The 19232-nt window shown below is 41.8% G+C and overlaps 7 protein-coding genes across 7 annotated transcripts; 3 read left to right on the top strand and 4 right to left on the bottom strand.

Moving 5' to 3' along the window:
- Window positions 1-327: 327 nt before the first annotated feature.
- On the bottom strand, window positions 328-2184 carry LOC108039177. The gene is made up of 2 exons (XM_017116100.2): window positions 2019-2184; window positions 328-1310 (listed from the first exon to the last, which is right to left on the bottom strand). The coding sequence occupies exons 1-2, from the start codon at window positions 2073-2075 to the stop codon at window positions 435-437; spliced, it is 933 nt and encodes a 310-aa protein (XP_016971589.1). The 5' UTR covers window positions 2076-2184; the 3' UTR covers window positions 328-434.
- A 45-nt stretch (window positions 2185-2229) lies between these two features.
- On the bottom strand, window positions 2230-2748 carry LOC108039178 (putative 60S ribosomal protein L33). The gene is made up of 2 exons (XM_017116101.2): window positions 2571-2748; window positions 2230-2510 (listed from the first exon to the last, which is right to left on the bottom strand). Exons 1-2 carry the CDS (start codon window positions 2631-2633, stop codon window positions 2382-2384), a joined length of 192 nt encoding a protein of 63 aa, XP_016971590.1. The 5' UTR covers window positions 2634-2748; the 3' UTR covers window positions 2230-2381.
- A 2359-nt stretch (window positions 2749-5107) lies between these two features.
- On the top strand, window positions 5108-6151 carry LOC108039176 (general odorant-binding protein 19a). Its single transcript, XM_017116099.2, has 3 exons — window positions 5108-5218; window positions 5277-5444; window positions 5851-6151. The coding sequence occupies exons 1-3, from the start codon at window positions 5108-5110 to the stop codon at window positions 6052-6054; spliced, it is 483 nt and encodes a 160-aa protein (XP_016971588.1). The 3' UTR covers window positions 6055-6151.
- Window positions 6152-6338: 187 nt separating this feature from the next.
- LOC108039175 lies at window positions 6339-7421 on the top strand. The gene is made up of 3 exons (XM_017116098.2): window positions 6339-6516; window positions 6585-6807; window positions 7206-7421. Exons 1-3 carry the CDS (start codon window positions 6345-6347, stop codon window positions 7288-7290), a joined length of 480 nt encoding a protein of 159 aa, XP_016971587.1. The 5' UTR covers window positions 6339-6344; the 3' UTR covers window positions 7291-7421.
- A 48-nt stretch (window positions 7422-7469) lies between these two features.
- LOC108039174 lies at window positions 7470-8449 on the bottom strand. Its single transcript, XM_017116097.2, has 2 exons — window positions 8132-8449; window positions 7470-8067 (listed from the first exon to the last, which is right to left on the bottom strand). The coding sequence occupies exons 1-2, from the start codon at window positions 8438-8440 to the stop codon at window positions 7855-7857; spliced, it is 522 nt and encodes a 173-aa protein (XP_016971586.1). The 5' UTR covers window positions 8441-8449; the 3' UTR covers window positions 7470-7854.
- Window positions 8450-12559: 4110 nt separating this feature from the next.
- Window positions 12560-14392, top strand: LOC108039182 (general odorant-binding protein 19d). Its single transcript, XM_017116105.2, has 4 exons — window positions 12560-12758; window positions 13843-13931; window positions 13987-14123; window positions 14184-14392. The coding sequence occupies exons 1-4, from the start codon at window positions 12611-12613 to the stop codon at window positions 14260-14262; spliced, it is 453 nt and encodes a 150-aa protein (XP_016971594.1). The 5' UTR covers window positions 12560-12610; the 3' UTR covers window positions 14263-14392.
- Window positions 14393-14673: 281 nt separating this feature from the next.
- Window positions 14674-17646, bottom strand: LOC108039181 (serine/threonine-protein phosphatase 4 catalytic subunit). The gene is made up of 3 exons (XM_017116104.2): window positions 17489-17646; window positions 15753-16648; window positions 14674-15691 (listed from the first exon to the last, which is right to left on the bottom strand). The coding sequence occupies exons 2-3, from the start codon at window positions 16544-16546 to the stop codon at window positions 15562-15564; spliced, it is 924 nt and encodes a 307-aa protein (XP_016971593.1). The 5' UTR covers window positions 16547-16648; window positions 17489-17646; the 3' UTR covers window positions 14674-15561.
- Between the last annotated feature and the right edge of the window lie 1586 nt (window positions 17647-19232).

The following is a 19232-nucleotide window of genomic DNA, read 5'->3' as shown; positions in this document are numbered from 1 at the left end:
TATCCATTTTTCGTTGATAATTCCAACAAATGAATCACTGGTGATGATTGCCAATAAACCATCCAAAATATTGATGAATTGGCATATCAAAGGAGAAATTCTTTACCTTTTCATTACCATCCTAACCCCAATTTAAATCGCATTTTCACCATAAACTTCGACTATAATTGTTGAGGAGAGATGGCAGTTGGAGTTCACTTTGCGTTTGTCAGGATTGTCGGGTCTACCAACGCCGCAGTCGGCAGATTGATGTATGTATGTACATACATATGTACATATGCAGCAATTAAGGCATGAAATTTAACAAATTTAAAATATGCAACGGAATACTTTTTTAAAAATTTAATTTCAACCAAGAATTTAGCAGATCCCCAGAAGCACCTGGTCCGGAGACGCATGGCAACCAGCGGAGTCCTGTCCCAGCCGCTCATCAATCACTTCTCGTCGCTGGTAAAGTACAGACCGGAGGCAAAGCCATCGCTGAAGGCGCTGTACTCCGCCTGTTCCTTTGGCTGGGCGTCTGCCTGTTCCCGGGGCATCTCCTCCGGCTGTCCCGCGGAGTTCTCCTGGCCGTTGCTGGTGGGCACGCAGGAGCGTGGAGCGGTGCGGCGCTTCAGCTGGGTTTCATCGCCGTTCTCGTACTCCTGGCCATCGTCGCGCTCTTCCTCATCCTCCTGCTCATCAGTCGAGGATCCTGCTCCTGCGGCTGCCTGAGCCTGAGCATTGGCAGCGGTACCGCTCCCACTGGTGTTGACCGCCGCAGTACCCAAAACAGCCCCCACGACTCCTCGCAGCACCCGGTAAAAGGCGTCGTGCACTTGACCCATCAGCTGGCTGGCCGGACGCACTTGCTCTGGCTCGGGCTGCAAGTACTGTTGGTACTGGTTGGGCGGCTGGATCTGCTGACCCCGCGCCCTGCTGCTGCTGTGCTTCAGGGATCCTTCCGCGCGCCGTTGCGTCTCCTCGCAGGGACACTTGCGGCGCGGCGGAGCTGAGCCGGCTCCCCCGGATCCACTGGATGAGGGCGGCGGGGGTGGCGGATCGTCACGGCAGCCATCGTCATCCTCGTTCGCCGCCCGTCGCTGCTGCTCGCGATCGTATTCAGTCATCGCCCGCTCCGATCGCTCCCGGCAAACGGAACAGTCGGGATCCACGGCATAGACGCCTATGTCGCCATTCAGTGGTGCATCGTGGTCCGCTTCGCAGCTGCACTTCCCGCTGGCCAACTCGCTGGAAGACTTGCCAGATCCGCGGCGCAAGCGGTATATGATGTACAGCAGGGCTATTGTGGCGTATGTGGCCTTGGCAACCTGTAGGAGTTAGGAAGTGGGCTTCATGATGGATGCAAACAAGGAATTCTTAAGGTCCATTTTAAAATTGGTGGTATTTAAAAAGATTCAAAACGATAGTTTTAGTTATCTTTGATTTTAGCTTGGAGCCATTTTTTACATGCAAAAAAAACTTTTTATCAATTCATACTAGGTATATTTACATACATATGTATGTATGTAAACATATCATTTTGTATTCCTGTTACTCGTAGATTAGTAAATAGGTAGGAGGATATATAGATTTATATATGTTCTTCATCAATATCGAAAGCCAAGATGATCTAGCCACGTCTGTCTGTCCGAATGAACGTGAAGATCACGTAAACTATAGATTTGAAATGCAACTTGTAGATTCCAGTGATACCTAAGCACCGCTACATGAAAGGACCAGACAACATGATCTCAAACAAAATCAAACAATCATTTCAGAAGTTATTAGGAAATTAAAGTCGCACATATTCAGGGACGTCACTACAAGCAGTCAGATACATACATATGCCTTCAAGGATGAAGACGTATTTATATTGAAATTGGTTAGCAGATTAACGGGTATCCAATAGTCGGAGTACTCCTTTTTTTTTTAGTTTAATTATATACTGTTTCATATGATTAATAAATGTTTTGCCACATTAAATTAGTCGAAGAGTACAAGGTACGAAATGATTATCCGTTATATTCTGTACTTACGTTAGCGCGCCCGTTGATGGTTGTCCCATTGAAGTACTTCTTGAAACCTTCGGCCATCGTCTGGGCTGTGGGAACTGAGTATCTGGGAACAAGGGATCTGGGATTGAGTTTGGGTACTAGGTGTGTGTGCTGTCTCCGGGCGGGTCTGATGGAATGGTGTTGGCAGGGGACGAAGTCAGTAGCCAGGCCTACTCGAGTGAAAAATCCGGTCTTAGCTGTCAGAATTCAAAATTTATTGACTCGACAAAGTACACGAGTTTGGGCAAAGTTTGGAACTAGGGTACTGGGACTGGGAGCTGTTTACTGGATTCTTGACACAGGAGTTCGGATACGAGACTATGCTGGGATGGGTAATGTCACCCCCTAGCCGTGTAGCAATGCCTGCTGGCAGCCCTTGCAGTAGAGCTTGGCATCGCGACGCTTCGAGTTGCGCCGGTGCATCTTGACCAGGACGTAAACCAAGCCCACCGAGGCCCAGGTGGCCTTGGCTACCTGAGGGTTCCGTGATGAAGTGGCAGATTTCTAAAGCCTATCAGATTCAAGGTCACTTACATTGGCGCGGCCGCGCATGGTTTGGCTGTTGAAGGCGTCGTTAAAGTTGAACTGTTCGGACATCTTGGCGTCTTGGACAGGATTCCACGCGAATGGGGGCAAAAGATTAAAATTTGGATACGATTTTTCGATCTTTCTTTTTGACCGGGTTTCGTTTCAGACTATGCTTCGAATCGGAGTTGAAGTAACGTGTCTCAAAATCAATGCCAAATGCTCGACAAAGCCTTCCCTGACTAGGAAGCACCTCGTTTGTACCTACACTATAAGTGAAATTATTTATGCTATTTTATACCCTTGCAGAGGGTATTGAAGGTCCATTAAAAAGTTTACAGCGCAGTGATGGAGACGCCTCCAATATTATAAAGATATATTATATATTCTTGAACAGCATCACCAGGAGAGCCAATCTATCCGTCATTCCGTCAGTCTGACTGTTTCTACGCAAAGTTGACTCTTAGTTGTAAAGCTAGTTGTGTACATCTTTTAGTTTTTTAAACTTTTTCTAATACAGGTGGTGTATAAGTCAAAACTGGCCTGATAGGAAAAATATATCAAAAAGCTCCCATTGGAACAATAAGTAACCCGAAAAACTGATCGAAAAATCGGCATTGCCTTATTGATTTTATAAGAATATTTAAATTTGTAACTCTATGTTTTAACTTATGCTTGCCCAAGTTGTATTCCATTCTTGTTAAATTGTTTTACCAGTCCAGTAATAATGTAAGCCTTGAACAAGGCGTAGTCTTGTCTTTATAGTCCTGAAAAAGTTATACAATCGGAAAATGTATTCAATCAAATTGGAAAGGAATGTCTGTTGAAATGGAATATATTTCCCCAGTTCTAAAAGTACTTAAATGTTACTATATCTAATAGGTTTAGTGGAAACGATTGTTTTTAAGGTTAAGGTTAATATATTTTATATACAATTATTTCTTGCACTTTGCAGAAGGTTAAATGCATATATATTTTTGTCTAATTATCCCAACTAGATGCCGAAAGTAATTTGTAATAAAATCTTTTTGATGGAAAAAATCTCCTCGAAGCTGGTAGTAAGGGGCTGACAAGTTATTGCCTACGCGGATGATAATAGCCTAGGCTCTCCTGACCCACTGTGATCAAATGAATGACATCCTTTAGACTATATCTGAATGGACAAACAGCAAAGACTGAACTGGTCCTCTTTACTAGAAAATATAAATTTCTCTAATAAATCTACTTGTTCAATGCGGATGGCCAACCGCCCAACATTCCTGCCAAAAAACCTTCTTAAAAAACCTTCCTAGGCTTAAGTGAGTGGTTGACTTAACCCACCCACCACCGCCCAACCTAACTTAAAATATAATGAATATGATTTAATAGGATTTTTGTTCATGCCGCACGCAATACTAATTTCAACGTCATCAGTCGTACAAAAAGCACCAAATGAAATATATTTTCCTGATAAGTGGTACCTTGCAACTAATTTAAAAGGTATTTAAAAGGTATTAAAGGTATAAATTCCACTTATTTTCATACCTGGTACTCTAGGGGAATGGGGTGATTAATTTGTATATATCCTGAACAAGTAAGATAGTAGTTCCTTCCTATTTTTTCTCACTTTACGAGAAACAGTCATTAAAGTTATACATTACAAGGTATAAGCCTATTGTTATTATTTTTATTTATGGGTAGATGAAATGGTGAAATATTTATAATTTAATTTAATTGGAAAACAAGAAAAGAAGGTAATTTTGGCAAGCATAAGTCTATATACCATTGCATTTAAAATAAAATGTATTCTACTAATTACTAATTTACTTTCTTAATACTTTGCAATAAACTTATAAATAATAATAGTTATTTCGTTTTCGAACGGTTACTACAAGTTCCTTTAATCAAAAGCGGATTTTTACAGATTTTCTATCAAATTTACTGGTTATGCGTATTGCTACTATATGTTATGCTCTTCCAAAGTTTTCAAAATTGAAAACGTATTTCCGAAGTTACCTAAATTACTTTAAGTCGAGTTCTATGCTAATAAGATTTATAATACCAAAGTAGATTTTCCTATTCCTATTCCTATGCTAATCGTTTCTATCGAAGCCATATAATTTAGTGGTCCGCTTGAAATTACCAACATATGTCTTTAGTTCTATGCGAATATGTGTAAAAATCATGTTTAAATCGGGAACCGGGTATCTTGTCATCGAGGCACTTTTCTCTTACTGGCTTTTGGAAACCGCCCCAACAGATCTAAGCTTGATATCTTGTTTTCATTTGCATGATCAAAAACAGTCGGAAAGTGAGGGGCAGGAATGTGATTGTCAACGCATATCGGAGCGAACGCGCCTCGCATGTCACCTCGCATGGTGACCCAACACTGAACTGTCAATTAATGGGACAAGATTATAGTCCGGCCAGGGAACGATCCGCCCCGGCCAACCTCCGATTTTTTTGGAACTAAACAGTACAAACGGTTCGATCGAATGTGTGCTATTAGCCTCAATCCAATACGAAGTCATTTGCATGTCGCCAGTCGCGTATAAAAGGAGTTGCCGATGAATTTGGAGTGGAATCCGCTTTATCGTTCCGTCTCGGCAATGAAGTTTCATCTACTGCTAATCTGTGTCGCTATATCCATGGGACCGCTGCCTTGCTCGCAGGCAGGGGTAGGTCCTACAACTTCCTGCCAAAGATTGTTTTAAGGATACTATAATCCACTTCCAGGTGACAGAGGAGCAGATGTGGTCCGCCGGTAAACTGATGCGTGATGTCTGTCTTCCAAAGTTTCCTAAGGTAAGCGAGGAAATAGCGGACAGCATTCGCAACGGAAATATTCCAAATAGCAAGGATAGCAACTGCTATATCAATTGCATCTTGGAAATGATGCAGTCGGTAAGTATTAGTTTTTATTGATGAAAAGAAAACATATTCGTCTTTTCAAAATAAGTTAAAGCCACTTGATTAGCGAAACTTTTATATTCGAGTATCTGATCGAGTATCTTACAATAAGGCAGACACTGTTAAGTATAAAGCATACAGTCTTGATTAAGATCAAACCCGAGCTTGGGAACACTTAACGCTAATGAAACGATGTTTGTTGGCAATACAAATTAACATGAAACTATACATACATAGAAAAAAGTGACTTACACTTGTTTGAACAAAGAGATATCTTATTAAAATCGTTAAAATCAAGTAGAGATGTTATTGCGAATAAAATTGTGGTACCCTCTGCATAGATGAAATTCAAGACATATTTGACTTGTTTGATCAATTTTTCTATTCTAATCCCCCTCAGATCAAGAAGGGCAAGTTCCAGCTGGAGGCGACCCTCAAACAGATGGACCTCATTATGCCGGACAGCTACAAGGACGAGTACCGAAAAGGCATAAACCTCTGTAAGGACTCCACCGTGGGCCTAAAAAACGCGCCTAACTGCGATCCCGCCCACGCCCTCCTCTCCTGTCTGAAGAACAACATCAAGGTGTTCGTGTTTCCCTAGGAATTCGGGTACCCCCTTCCGGGCACAACAGATAAAACAATTAAAATTCCTATTAAAAACCCTTCGAGCTGATCAATAAAGGTTAACCATAGGTAAATTGTGCCGCGTTTTGATTGGGCTGCGATGGGAGGTTGTGCTTGCATGATCCGCCCCAGCAATGTCATGGCTATCGCCGGGAGATCTACAACCGAGGTGATTGGCTTGTACCGGATGTGCCGGACACGACTGCGGCAGGTATAAATGGTCCGGTGGCGACCGCTGGCCGTCCACTTGCCACAAGAGAAGCGAAAATGATGCAGAGCACCCGGATGACAATGACGAAACTTCTGCTGGCACTGGCCTGCGCCGGAGTGCTGGTGGGACTAGCGGCTGCGGACGAGGAGGAGGTGTCCATGACCGTAGACGAGGTGGTGGAGCTGATCGAGCCCTTTGGCGACGGCTGTACCCCCAAGCCGTTGAGGGGTAAGTGCACGTGGACCGTCGGAAAATGCCCTGAACCCATCTCGTCCTCATTGTTGTGCCATTGACAGAGCACATCGTCGAAATGGTGCTGAACAAGGAGGACGCCAAGCACGAGAGCAAGTGCTTCCGCCACTGCATGCTGGAGCAGTTCGAGCTGATGCCCGAGGGCCAGTTGCAGTTCAACGAGGATAAGACCGTGGAGATGGTCAACATGATGTTCCCGGATCGCGAGGCCGATGGCCGGCGCATCGTCAAGACCTGCAACGAGCAGCATAAGGCGGAGAAGGACAAGTGAGTGTGGGACCAACAAAGTCGTCGGTATCCAAAATAGTAGTCCCACGTGTCCCTGAGATCCATAGTCACCAAATTACAGACAAATTGAAAGTCTTATCTCGATTTAAGAGAAATCTTAACCCTTTGACGAAAGTGTTTTCAGAATCTCTGCAAGCTTACTGCGAAACAAAGCCAAAACCAAAGTTGTGGGAATGCGATGGGTTCGTCAAAACTTTTTTAAAACAACCGAATCGAAAGTAGTCAGAGATTTCTAGGACATCTTTGAATAACTTGAGCTCAGCAATATATTTTCACTTTTCTACCTGGAACATATTACTACTAAAAAAATATGCTATATTTCATAAACAATCTTTACAAGACCTAATCAATATTTCATCTGTGTTCCCCTGATTTAGGTGTGAGGCTGCCCACGGCATCGCCATGTGCATGCTCCGCGAGATGCGCTCTTCTGGCTTTAAGATTCCCGACATCAAGGAATAAGGCCATTGAGCAGGCCGCCTACTGCTTGCTCTCCAATATTTTTTTTTGTGTTAGTACAGTTCAGTTTAATTAGAAACAGCTCGAGAACTTTGAGTGGTTCCCGACACAAATAAAGCGCCCAACCAACGAAATATTGAATGTTTGGAGTTTGTTATCCCTGCGAGTGAAATACCATTACATAAAAAAGTACATTAATTTTATTACGCATATTATCTGGAGGCGGGCCATTAAAATAATTTTAAGCGACAAATGAACACTTGTAATGGTCACATAAATTATATACTGGCCTAACATCCGTACAAATGGCCAAAACTACAAATTGGACGTCGCAAATTTAAAAATTTTAATCCAACAAATAATAATTGACTGGTATATAAACGTATGCTTATACCGCAATTAAAAAAGATTCATTATTAATAGTTTTGAGCACGGCCAGAGCCATCGCATGATGAGATGCACATTATAACATTGTTGGAATCAACAAATACTTGGAGTAGGTATAGTTCAACCTTCTATGTAAATGGTTCTTTGTTTCAGGAACTCCCACGCGTGAAGGATTACTTTTTACCAGATTAGTTTCACGTTGCTCCGCTCCATCTGGCGACCGATGCACTGGTTGAAGAAGTGGGCTGCCTCGCAGGGGTTCTTGGAGGAGGTGCCCCGGTTGCAGGACTGGGCCATGCTGCAGCTGAGGGCGATGGCCATCTTGTTGTCCTGGGTCACCAGACTGGTCAGCTTCTCCACCTGGCTCAGGTTCAGCTTGTTGTTGTCGTCCATCTGCGGGTTATTAATTTAAAAGGGTTAGGTCTATTTCCCCTACTGTTGCCGCGGATCCACTCACTAGTTTGATCTTCTTGAGCACGCACTCCGCTAGGCACTTCTCCTTCTCTGTGGGATTGGCCACCTTCATCAGAGGGCGCTGATTTTTGGGCAGGTCCAGCTTTTTGACGCATTCGCTCCGTGCCGTGTTGATCATTTCTTGGACCTGTGGCAAGTTGCGATCTACCACCGTCCAGATGGGCTCCGTTCCGCTCTTGGGCAGAAGCTTGGTCAGATCAAAGGCATGGCTTTGGCCATGGACATGGATGCAGTTCATCTGCACCAGAACTACGGCCACGAGAGTAATCAGTGGAATGGTTGATAGTTTCATCTTCGCGTCGGTTTGTTCTTTGCATCTGCGTTGCTCTGGCTCTTGGCTTATATATCGGCCCACGACCTTTCCATCTTCTGCACATGTTTTTTCCCAGGTCGATTTTGCTGATTATAACGTTTTTTTCAATGTCAAGTTTATTATTCTCAGTGTCGCCCACTCAAGTCACGCTGCAAAAAATGTCTTTGACTTCGCGAACATTGCTCAGCAAGTGTATAAGTTCACTCTAGGCAGTGACAATCGGAATAATATAGGAACTTTGGTATAACTAAAAAGGAAGCGAAATTAAGCTGTTTAAAAAATTAAATACTCTATATTTTGATTTTAGACACGTGCCATTTGTATTAAGTTTTGGCCACCAGTGTCATTTGGCCTCACCAGTCTTTATACCAACGAAAACTTAGAAATAAAATGTGTAATTTCGAATTAAAACACAAGCATTTAAAGGAAATTCGCCGTTAATTTGGTTTTTTATACCCTTTCACGCCAGCTAGTTTCGCATTTTTAAAGCTGTTTGTGTAAAACTTTCCAAAAAGTCTTCTTTATTCTTCTGTTGCAGGTAGGTATAAGGCGAAACGGGCCAGATCGGTCGTCTATATCATACAGCTCCCATAGGAAAAAGGGTAATAAAATACGTTGATTCTTAACATATATTGTAATCGAAGATTGCTTCCGTTCTTGTTTATTATATTGTTAGCTCTACCGTTCAAAAGTGTTGACCTGTTGAAGGAAATCAAAATGGTAATCTGACATTCAAATAATTCTGTTGCTTAAGCACAAGGAATTTTTGAATACTTATTAATTATTAGTATTATTTGTAAATCGACAACATCGATGTTGATGTTAAAAAAGAATCTGACGATGTGTAAAAGAATATCTTGAAGCATTTTTCTCAGATTGGTACCAAGCCACTAAGTTTTGACATTATTTAATGAATTATGTTTCTTGTTTTTAAAAAAAATAATAAAATATTTTATATTAGTTATATTTCTCCATGTTTGTGAACCAGTTCTGAGATAATTAAAAATAAACAAAAATGGTTACTATTTTATTTTAGCTGAGTCGATTTAATACGGCTACCTTACTCAAGCAGTTCTTAAATAGAATAGAAAATTCATAAATTAAAACATGAAAAAGAAGTCATTCTTAATACTCATAAAAAATCCCAACTTCCTAACTTTAACGAGGACGGAAGCTATCTTCGGCAAGCCGAAGTTTTAATACCCTTGCAGACTTTGACGAAATTGCTAAAAGTGAAAAAGTAGCGAAAGGAATAAGGTATACATAAGTAAACTAGATTTGCATCGTTTCAAGTCAATTGCTTTTATACTGCAAAAATGTCATATACAAAAGGGATACTTTCGCAGCCTTTAACAATTTTTCCTATCTCCTTTAAGATATAGACTTCCGAGCGGCAAGCGCTTTTACCCTAATCAATTTATGCGTAAATAAATAAGAATTGGAAAATTTTATGTTAGTAGCTTACACACTGCGCGAAATATTCTGATAATCATCAAATTTGGACCGATTTCACCCTATTGTTCCTATGGGAGCTATAGGATATAGACGTCCGATCGGCACGCGCTTTCACCTTGATCAATGTATGCATAAAAAAATAGGATTTGGAAAGATTCATGTCAATAGCTTGTATACTGCGTGAAATATCCTAAAAATCATTAAATTTTAACCGATTTTACCCTTTTGTTCCTATGGGAGCTATAGGATATAGACGTCCGATCGTCACGCGCTTTTACTCTGATTAAGGTACGCATAAAAAAATAAGATTTGGAAAGATTTATGTCAATAGCTTTTACACTGCGCGAAATATCTTCCATTCTTGCAAGTTATATCCGATTGTTCCTATGGGAGCTATAGGATATAGACATCCGATCGGGGCGGTTTTCAAACTTGTTTTAGGACGACTGTGAAAGTTTCAGATCGCTAGCTTTTAAACTGAGCTCGCAAACGGTATTGAAACAGACGGACAGACGGACAGACGGACAGACGGACGGACGGACAGACGGACAGACGGACATGGCTATATCGACTCCCCTATTGATCCTGATCAAGAATATATATACTTTATAGGGTCGGAAACGTCTCCTTCACTGCGTTACAAACTTCTGACCAAAATTATAATACCCTCTGCAAGGGTATAAAAACACCAAAGTTATGGCATTTCCAATCGTTCAGTTATATGGCAGCTATAAGATATAGTCGGCCGATCCTTATGAAATTTCGTGTGTCGGATTGATTGGCCAAAAATAAAACCCATAGAAAATCCCAACTTCTTATCTTTAAAAACACCAAAGTTATGGCACTTCCGATCAATCAGTTATATGGCAGCTATATGATAAAGTCGCCCGATCCGGCTCGTTCCGACTTATATACTACCTGCAATGGAAAGACAACTTTTGGGAAAGTTTCGAGCAGATAGCTTTAAAACTGAGGGACTAGTTTGCGTAGAAACGGACGGACAGACGGACGGACAGACGGACGGACAGACGGACGGACACACGGACATGGCTAGATCGACTCTCCTGGTGATGCTGATCAAGAATATATATACTTTATAGGGTCGGAAATGTCTCCTTCACTGCGTTGCAAACTTTTGACTGAAATTATAATACCCTCTGCAAGGGTATAAAAAGACATTGCAGATAACTGATTAATTTTATTCACTCTTCACACTAACCGTACGATTCTATATCATTAATTCAAACAGTATAAAAGCAAAATAACTCTCATTTTCGAACATATCGAATAGTTATTAATTGATTTTCATAAGAACGTCCTAAAATAGGAAATTTATTGATATAAATGAACTATCATTTGGTATACATTTTTGTTTTGAATTGGCTATTTCGATAGACATTGCAGCATAATGAAATCAACTGCACTCCATTTGAATTTTACATACCGCTTCTAAATAGTAGTATGTACATACAAGTGCCAGCGCTTCTAAGGGCCTTTTGACTTACCTAATTTGTTAGCAATTTTATGAAGGACCGTTAAGATCATAGTTTTCTTCATAAAAATGAGACAAAATTATTTTTTTTTGAATGTAAATAAGAACTTGTTTTATATACTTAGATACCTTTCAAAGCTTTCTCTATATCTGGAGAATAGTTTGTACCAACAAACTAGTTAATCTTTTTATACCTTTGCTATAGTAAATTTGCAATATCTGGTTTTTATCACCCTAGGATTAAACTAATTTTGTAGTAGAATATTGAACAATTTCATAGATTTTTTGAAACTATTTGATATTTAAGTGCTTAATTTTATTTAAATTAAAAAGTCTTCCGACTCGTTAAAAGATTTTAACTTGTCAAAGAAATTTTCTTGTGAATTTTATCGAAATTTAGTAAGCCATATTTAATCTTATTGCATTTAAAAATTAGCATGCAACATGCTTACACGATATTGATTGTGATCCAATTCCACCTGTTTGGATTTACATATAGATTGCGTGCACTGAAATTTCTACTCGATGAAAAAGCAAACATGAAATGCAGATTGCGAACGAGCGAATTATCAGAATGTTGGCAAAGTGACAGACTGGGAAACGGACGGGTAGATTATGGCCTAAACGGCCAATTTGCCTGCCCGACCAAATGCCAGAGCGGGGCTCAAAGCCTGGGGGGTTATAATAATATAATAGTGGGATGGCCCTGCCAGTCGCAATCACTCATCTCTCACCCAGAGCTGTTGATCGGCTTAATTACGAGCGGGATTTTGCATTTTCATTCCCATTTCCACTGGGCGATGTCTGACTTCATGCCAGTCACCAATTAAGCGGGTAAGTGGAGATCGGTGGGCCAGCTCAACTCCCAGTTCCCCGTTCCCACCACCTGCATCGTCGCTCAGATGCTATCCCGTCCAGCGGAGTAGAGTGTCACATGTTCACACGATGCCCAGTCGAGGGCATCTCCGCCGGATCCCGTCCAGAGCGGCGTGGAGTGTCATGTGCTGCCCATATAGTTCATAATTGCGAGTAATTGCCGGAGGTGCTTGAGACGCGGGTGTAGATCGGCGATCGGCAATGGATCTGATCTTCCAAGTCAATCACGGGACTTGGCCTTAGCTTTCCCTATAAAACGGCGGCGTCGCCAGCGCTCAGCATCCAAGTCAGAGTTCGTACGTCGCGCAGTTCAATCGCCACTCGAAATGTCGCGCCTGGTCAACCTATCCGTAATGTTCCTCCTCGTCTTGGTGTGCCTGGGAGCCACCTTTGCCAAGCCGCACGAGGAGATGACCAAGGACCATGCCACCGAGCTGGCCAACGAGTGCAAGGCGGAGACGGGCGCCACTGATGGTGAGTAGTCCTAATGCTCCTCTGTAAGAAAAACTGGACAGGACACGATAGTGATTCGATTTGATATTTTGATCAACTTAAATATGTGCAAAGAAAGTGTCAAATTGATACTAAAAAAAAATGTTTAGACCAAAGAATATAAAAACGGTTAAGACAAAAAAGGCGCTATCTTCCGCAAGCCGAGCTTTATATACCCTTGCAACTATAACCAAATTATAATATTCTATGTATTATATACGTAATAGTTATACAGATGGACGGAAAGATGGGCATGCTTAGATCAAGTTGGTTGTTGATGCTGATTGAGGATATATTTACTTTATAGGGTCGGAAATATCACCTTCACCAATGTGAAAAATGTTGTCTGCACATTAATGGCCTTTGAAATGGATAAAAAAGGATATCAAAACTGTGAACAGACTTAAATATTAAAATTATATTTATTTGGCTTACCTATTAATGCGCAAATATAGGTACGCCAAGCGGCCTCTCAAATCGTACGATGGCTTTACAGCAATAGTAAGACCCTTCCCCTTTGTCTACATATATAAATATTAAAATGTTGAAGCAATTGAGAACGGCTGGGGCTCGGAAAACCCTCCCGAAAAGTACAAAAATGTTTATTCAGATGTCCGGATCCAAATCTTCCAGATTAGACAAACTTAAAATCATTTCTTTCCAAATCACAAGCCCTTAAGATCAAATTTACGTGGTAATCACCCAAACAATTCACATTTAAGTGTGAAAAAATGTAATATTAGTCACAAAACGCAATCTTTGGCAAGCAGAATTTTATATACTCTTGTTATAACAAGGCGTAAAGGCTTAAAAAAATAAAGCTATGTAAATTTTCGTATAGATTTCCTATGGCGTCCGAGTTTTATAAATTGGTCCTGTGGGAGCAATATAATATAGTCGTCCGTTTCGGTCCATTCCGACTTAAATACTACGTGAAATAGAAAGAAGACTAGTCTGCTTAGAAACGGTCGGACTGACTTTTGACTGAGTTTATAATACCCTCTGCAATGAAGTAAAAAATATCTATATGATACGTAACATCGATCCACGTTTTATTTTATTATAGAGGATGTGGAGCAAATGATGAAGCATGAAGCGCCCGAGGGACACGAGGCCAAGTGCCTGAGCGCCTGCGTGTTGAAGAAGTTCCAGATTGTAAGTGCTGAACTGTCATGAAGTATACTTTGCCTACCATCTAATTTCCTTGCAGATGGATGACACTGGCAAGCTGAACAAGGAGAACGCCGTCGAAATGGTCAAAGCCATGAGCAAGCACGATGCTGAGAAGGAGGACGCCCCCGCCGAGGTGGTGGACAAGTGCGAGGCCATCGATGCACCGGAGGATCAGTGAGTAGTTGTCCCCCTAGTTCCGGCTCATCATCCTTTATTTCTGCATATATTTTTCAGTTGCGACGCAGCAGCTGCCTTCCAAGGTTGCATCTACGAGCAAATAAAGGAGCACGGACTCGAGCTGGAGGAACACTGAAAACAGATTTGAGACCCATACTGAACCCGTTACAGAATCACAAGCGCCCCCTCTGGAATATAACCATCATTTTTTTTATGTGTATACTAGTGTTTAAGTAAGCGATAAACTGAGAAACTGCAGAAGAAAATGGATTTTGGCTTGTGTCCTTTGGGGAAGGACATATTCTAAATTTAATTTTTTTGGAATAAGTAATAGTTTCCAACATCTTATTCTTGAATAATGTGTAGAAAAAACTTATTCTACATATCTATCAAAGATACTCAGAGTACTTCACTAACATATTTGCAAAGAGTTATCAGTTTAAAAAAAATTAGTTATTACTTTAGCTTCTGGTCTAGAAAACTATTTTTAATTATCCTCGCAGATTTCAAGCGATCCTGAAAGGACCCAAAAAGTATGCAGTATTGCTAAGTTAACTTCGTGTTTCAGCTTACATTCTTTATTTTAAATATAAGTATATATAGTTATTTGTATATAATATCCCAATCTGGGGCGTACTTAAAATTTGTTTCTTACATGCTACGAATTACTACATTATCTGGTTTTCTCCAGCTATTTTCAGGCTGAGATATTCCGTTTCAGGCATGCAAAGTCGTTTTCTAATCAATAAATATAATGACAACTTCAAACTTTGCTCCGGATTTCCCTCTAATTCAATCCTAACACTGCCGACTTCATGCAATCTATCGGTCAAATAGCTTAATGCTTTAACCTACATCTAAATGTATAGTAAATTGCCCGATATCAGGGAATTCGCATCGAGGAGACGACAGATGCGGGTATGATTGCTGACCGTCTGCGCCAGGCGAATTCGCAGGAACCGCGGACATCGTTTATTAATCCTATTAGTTAGTAGCTAGATTCAATGCGCCGGTTTCATACGCGATCTATAATATTGATCTCTACACACACTAGATGACTTCCACGAACACATAACAGCACAAATCGCCAAATAAAAGCAAAAAAAAATTAAACAGATGGTAAAAAAAAGACATCCAGGTATAACTGGAGAACGTCAGAACTGAAAATGAATGTGGAACTGTGTGCGGCTGCTTGGGGTGCACATGCAGTCTGTTACACGCCGCCAGTTTGATAACTTAGCTTACGTTTATGTTACAATTGTTTTTCTTGCACTTGCAGTTGCGGTTCGCGTTTGCTTTGCTTAGGCAGGCTGGCAGTTTTATTTTCCCTAAATGATTTGTGTCAGCCACCCGTGGGCACCCACCACCGACCCCGCGTCCCTTCGAGCGGCTTGTCAGGGGAGAAGAAGCGGGATGTCGCCGGACTGTGCTTGTCTTAAAGGAAGTAGTCCGCCTGGGGCTTCTTCGAGGGTATGCCGCGACTCTCCTGCGGAGCCGCCTCGAAGATGACGAAGTCGCGGTGCAGGTACTCGTTCAGCTCCAAGATGGCAGCCACATTGCCGCAGCTGTATGTGGAAGAAAACAATTACTAAAGAAACTCTACAAGTTATTTGGCGAATGACTCACCGATAGCAGTAATTGGGCGCCGACCAGACGGTCAGGACGGTTTCGTTGAAGTGCCATTTGAAGCCCTCCATCACCAGCTGGTGCGCACGACAAATCATGTCGATCTCGTTGGTGCGATTAAACTGGGAGACTACGTCCGACCCAAAGAGGTAGCCAGCGCCGCGCGGCGAGACGCCCCAGCCGGTCTGGTCCTCCGGGTCGCTCCAGAGCAGGTCGCACATCGGCCCGTCATGCGGCACCTCCTGCTTGCGGTCGATGCTTCGAATCTGGTCCAGGTACTGGATGGACGGCGACAGGCCACCGTGCACGCAGAATATCTTGCCGTCAATAATCGCCGACAAGCTGAGGTAGTCGAAGATCTCCGTGCAGTAGCGCCACACAGCCGTCGAGCCGTACTTGCGAAGGCACTCGTCGTAAAAGCCGTACACCTGCGTGATCTGGCGCGACTCGTGATTGCCGCGAATCAGCGTGATGCGGTCCGGATAGCGCACCTTCAGCGCCAGCAGCAGCAGGAATGTCTCCACGCTGTAGTAGCCACGGTCCACAAAGTCGCCCATGAACAGGTAGTTCTTCTCGGGCACGTCGCCGCCCACCTTGAAGAGCTCCTTCAGGTCGTAGAACTGACCGTGGATGTCGCCGCACACAGTCACCGGCGAATCCACCCGCTGCACGTTGCCCTCCTCCACCAGGATCTCGCGCGCCTTGGCGCACAGTGCCTTAACCTCATTTTCCTTTATGATCTCGCAGCGCTTCAGCTGCTCGATCTGGCGGTCCAGGTCGCTGTAGTCGGACATCTTCACCCGGAGGATGGCGGCAGCCGAGGCGACGGGGAATCGGTGAATCGGACTGCTGGTGTTGACGGGGCGGAGGGACAGCGTCGTTCGTCGTTCACCGGGCTATAGTGGAAGAAGCAACAAAGCAAAAACAATGAGATTCAGTTGGTAAGGCAAAGGGATATTCGTGTAAGTGCTTAACAGGGAAAGGAAAGCCATATAAAGTATATACTCAACCCTTGTAACCGACTATCCGCAAAAAAAAAAATTACACATGTTAGATTGTCCAACTAAAAGATATTTTGAGGATCTTTACATATTTCAGCCATGACACTTGTTGAAGTAGCTCAGAAGGTACTTTCATAAGTCTATTAAATAAAACTTATATATTTATAATCCTAGCTAGAGGTAGGATGGAAAAGCGAACATCGCCAGGCCTAAATATGAATTTCGGCGAAACTTTGGCGAGCATTTTACTATAAAAAACATAGGTACATATATATTCCTGTTCAACATGAGCTGATGACTTCGTTGATTCGTACAATGTATATAGCTTGGTTTTTTTAGCGCAGAGCAATGAGTAGGGTATCTTCTAGTCGGAGAACTCGGTACTTCATATTTTGTAACAGTGAGTCCACTCTTTTTTTTATTTGACCATTTTTAAGAAAGTTAGCTTAACAACATGGTTTTCAAGAAATAAACACTTGGAGCAACAATGCATAAAATGAGTGCATCTTAAAGTCGACTATAGCGTCTTTTTTGTTTGTGTTTCAGTTTCTGCATGCGCTATTTCTGCGAGTGTGTGCGTCGGCTTTGTGCGCGTGCATAAGAAGGTAAGTGTGTGTGTGCGAACGAGTAGTGTGTGTGTGGCTTGTCGCTGGTTTTTATTTGCCGCGCGCAATTTCCACCGTCTGCCTTGCTTTTCACCGCTTTCCCGGCTGTTTTCCGGTTAACGCTACTTACTTAGCGCAATGGCGGTCTTTCTCGACAATCCTTTCGCTGTTGGCTCGGCTCTCGTGCTCGCGATTCCGTAAATAAAATGCACATTAACTATTTTTTTGCAACCGGGATCCGTGCTAAGGGTTTGTGAGACCAAAAGCTACCGCTCGCGGAATACCACGTTCAGTGAGGAAGTAACAACGCGTTTTTCAGCCACTGCTTACGGTCACATTGGTCTCGTGTTAGTCGATTTCGCGCAGTTTTCTGGATTTTAACGAGTTTTCTTAAAACGAGAAAACGAGCGAGAGGAAGACGATAAACTTCTGAAAAGCCCCTACCTTTTCATCAGTTTTAAAAAACCTTTTGTTTACAAAGTAAAAAATCACTTGACATAAATAGAAAATGTCAACTAGATCTACGAATTGTGCTTAAAATATATATTGAAAGACGTAATCTTTGACAGATAGTGGTAAACGCCAAAAATAACGGAAAAGTGTTTTCTTTGAGACTTTATGCTCTGAATAAAGAATTGATGACTTTTTAAACCCGTCACTCGTGAAACTTAAAATAGAGTTTCTAATTGAATATTTAGATAATTTTTGTTATTATTATCATTGGTCGGTTAGACTCTTATACTATCACCACTAGTACAGCGAAATTCAAAATGGAGGTCAATGTGGTTGACGGACAATTACAATTATTTACCTTAAAGCCTAGTACTCAGACCGACAAAAACTGTCTGCCAGTCATGAGAGAGAGCGAGAGGCAAACAGCTGGCGTTCACTTTTCGTCAAAAAAATACCAGAAAATTGCATAGCATTGCCAGTCTGCGGAAATGAACTTTGGGTAAACCCTAGCGAAAAGCCTAGTATCCTGATCGACGAAAACCGTACGCCAGTCATGAGAGAGAGCGAGAGGCAAACAGCTGGCGTTCACTTTTCTTCGGGCCTTTTTTTCACGTCGGTCTCCTGATCGACGAAAAAAATACCAGAAAATTCCATAGCGTTGCCAGTCTGCGGAAATGAGTTTTGGGTGAACCCTAGCGAAAAGATTAAAAAATTTAATCTTTTGGCGTGCGCTTCTCACTGAACATTATAAGAAATGGGGGGAAAAACTCACAAAAGTCGATTGCAGGTGTTTACATGTGAGGAAAAAATAACATTAATACTATCTGGGGTGCCTCATGTCAGAGCAAAATGTTTTTTAGGTCCAGAATGTACGAAAAAACACAATAAAAGTGCAGCTATGAACTTTAAATTAGGAAATAATTATCAGTAAATTAAAAAAAAACAACTGTTAAATTTAAATTGTATTGTTTTTTTATTTCTTTGTACAGCGGCAGACTTGTCTTGCCAAGGTATTTGATAATATCTTTTAAAGGCTCTTTCCCGCAAATACGATATTTGAATTTTAACTGCTTGTCAACAAACCCAGCTGATTGACAGTACGACCGTAGCACGCTTAAATCTGATGAACTCTCGAAATTTTGGTCACACTGGAAAGATTAAAGTTTTTACGCTAGCATACTCGTTTGTCGATCTGGATACTAGGCTAAAAGATTAAAAAATTTAATCTTTTGGCATGCGCTTCTCACTGAAAGCCTAGTATCCAGATCGACAAACGATTACGCTAGCGTAAAAACTTTAATCTTTCCAGTGTGACCAAAATTTTGAGAGTTCATCAGATTTAAGCGTGCTACGGTCGTACTGTCAATCAGCTGGGTTTGTTGACAAGCAGTTAAAATTCAAATATCGTATTTGCGGGAAAG

Source organism: Drosophila rhopaloa, unplaced genomic scaffold (assembly GCF_018152115.1).
Source record: "Drosophila rhopaloa isolate 14029-0021.01 unplaced genomic scaffold, ASM1815211v1 contig_3, whole genome shotgun sequence".
In the NCBI taxonomy this organism is placed as follows: domain Eukaryota; kingdom Metazoa; phylum Arthropoda; class Insecta; order Diptera; family Drosophilidae; genus Drosophila; species Drosophila rhopaloa.
This window is presented reverse-complemented; position numbering and strand designations above follow the sequence as displayed.

Excerpts from the sequence above, each read along its gene's own strand:
- LOC108039176 (XM_017116099.2), top strand. The coding sequence starts at position 5,108 with ATGAATTTGGAGTGGAATCCGCTTTATCGTTCCGTCTCGGCAATGAAG. Across the intron at positions 5,219-5,276 it reads TGCCTTGCTCGCAGGCAGGG|GTGACAGAGGAGCAGATGTG; the intron begins GTAGGTCCTACA and ends ATCCACTTCCAG. Across the intron at positions 5,445-5,850 it reads TCTTGGAAATGATGCAGTCG|ATCAAGAAGGGCAAGTTCCA; the intron begins GTAAGTATTAGT and ends AATCCCCCTCAG.
- LOC108039181 (XM_017116104.2), bottom strand. The coding sequence starts at position 16,546 with ATGTCCGACTACAGCGACCTGGACCGCCAGATCGAGCAGCTGAAGCGC. Across the intron at positions 15,692-15,752 it reads GCGCCCAATTACTGCTATCG|CTGCGGCAATGTGGCTGCCA; the intron begins GTGAGTCATTCG and ends TTCCACATACAG.
- LOC108039177 (XM_017116100.2), bottom strand. The coding sequence starts at position 2,075 with ATGGCCGAAGGTTTCAAGAAGTACTTCAATGGGACAACCATCAACGGG. Across the intron at positions 1,311-2,018 it reads CCATCAACGGGCGCGCTAAC|GTTGCCAAGGCCACATACGC; the intron begins GTAAGTACAGAA and ends TAACTCCTACAG.
- LOC108039174 (XM_017116097.2), bottom strand. The coding sequence starts at position 8,440 with ATGAAACTATCAACCATTCCACTGATTACTCTCGTGGCCGTAGTTCTG. Across the intron at positions 8,068-8,131 it reads TGCTCAAGAAGATCAAACTA|ATGGACGACAACAACAAGCT; the intron begins GTGAGTGGATCC and ends AATAACCCGCAG.
- LOC108039178 (XM_017116101.2), bottom strand. The coding sequence starts at position 2,633 with ATGTCCGAACAGTTCAACTTTAACGACGCCTTCAACAGCCAAACCATG. Across the intron at positions 2,511-2,570 it reads CCATGCGCGGCCGCGCCAAT|GTAGCCAAGGCCACCTGGGC; the intron begins GTAAGTGACCTT and ends CGGAACCCTCAG.
- LOC108039175 (XM_017116098.2), top strand. The coding sequence starts at position 6,345 with ATGATGCAGAGCACCCGGATGACAATGACGAAACTTCTGCTGGCACTG. Across the intron at positions 6,517-6,584 it reads TACCCCCAAGCCGTTGAGGG|AGCACATCGTCGAAATGGTG; the intron begins GTAAGTGCACGT and ends TGCCATTGACAG. Across the intron at positions 6,808-7,205 it reads CATAAGGCGGAGAAGGACAA|GTGTGAGGCTGCCCACGGCA; the intron begins GTGAGTGTGGGA and ends CCCCTGATTTAG.
- LOC108039182 (XM_017116105.2), top strand. The coding sequence starts at position 12,611 with ATGTCGCGCCTGGTCAACCTATCCGTAATGTTCCTCCTCGTCTTGGTG. Across the intron at positions 12,759-13,842 it reads GGAGACGGGCGCCACTGATG|AGGATGTGGAGCAAATGATG; the intron begins GTGAGTAGTCCT and ends ATTTTATTATAG. Across the intron at positions 14,124-14,183 it reads ATCGATGCACCGGAGGATCA|TTGCGACGCAGCAGCTGCCT; the intron begins GTGAGTAGTTGT and ends TATATTTTTCAG.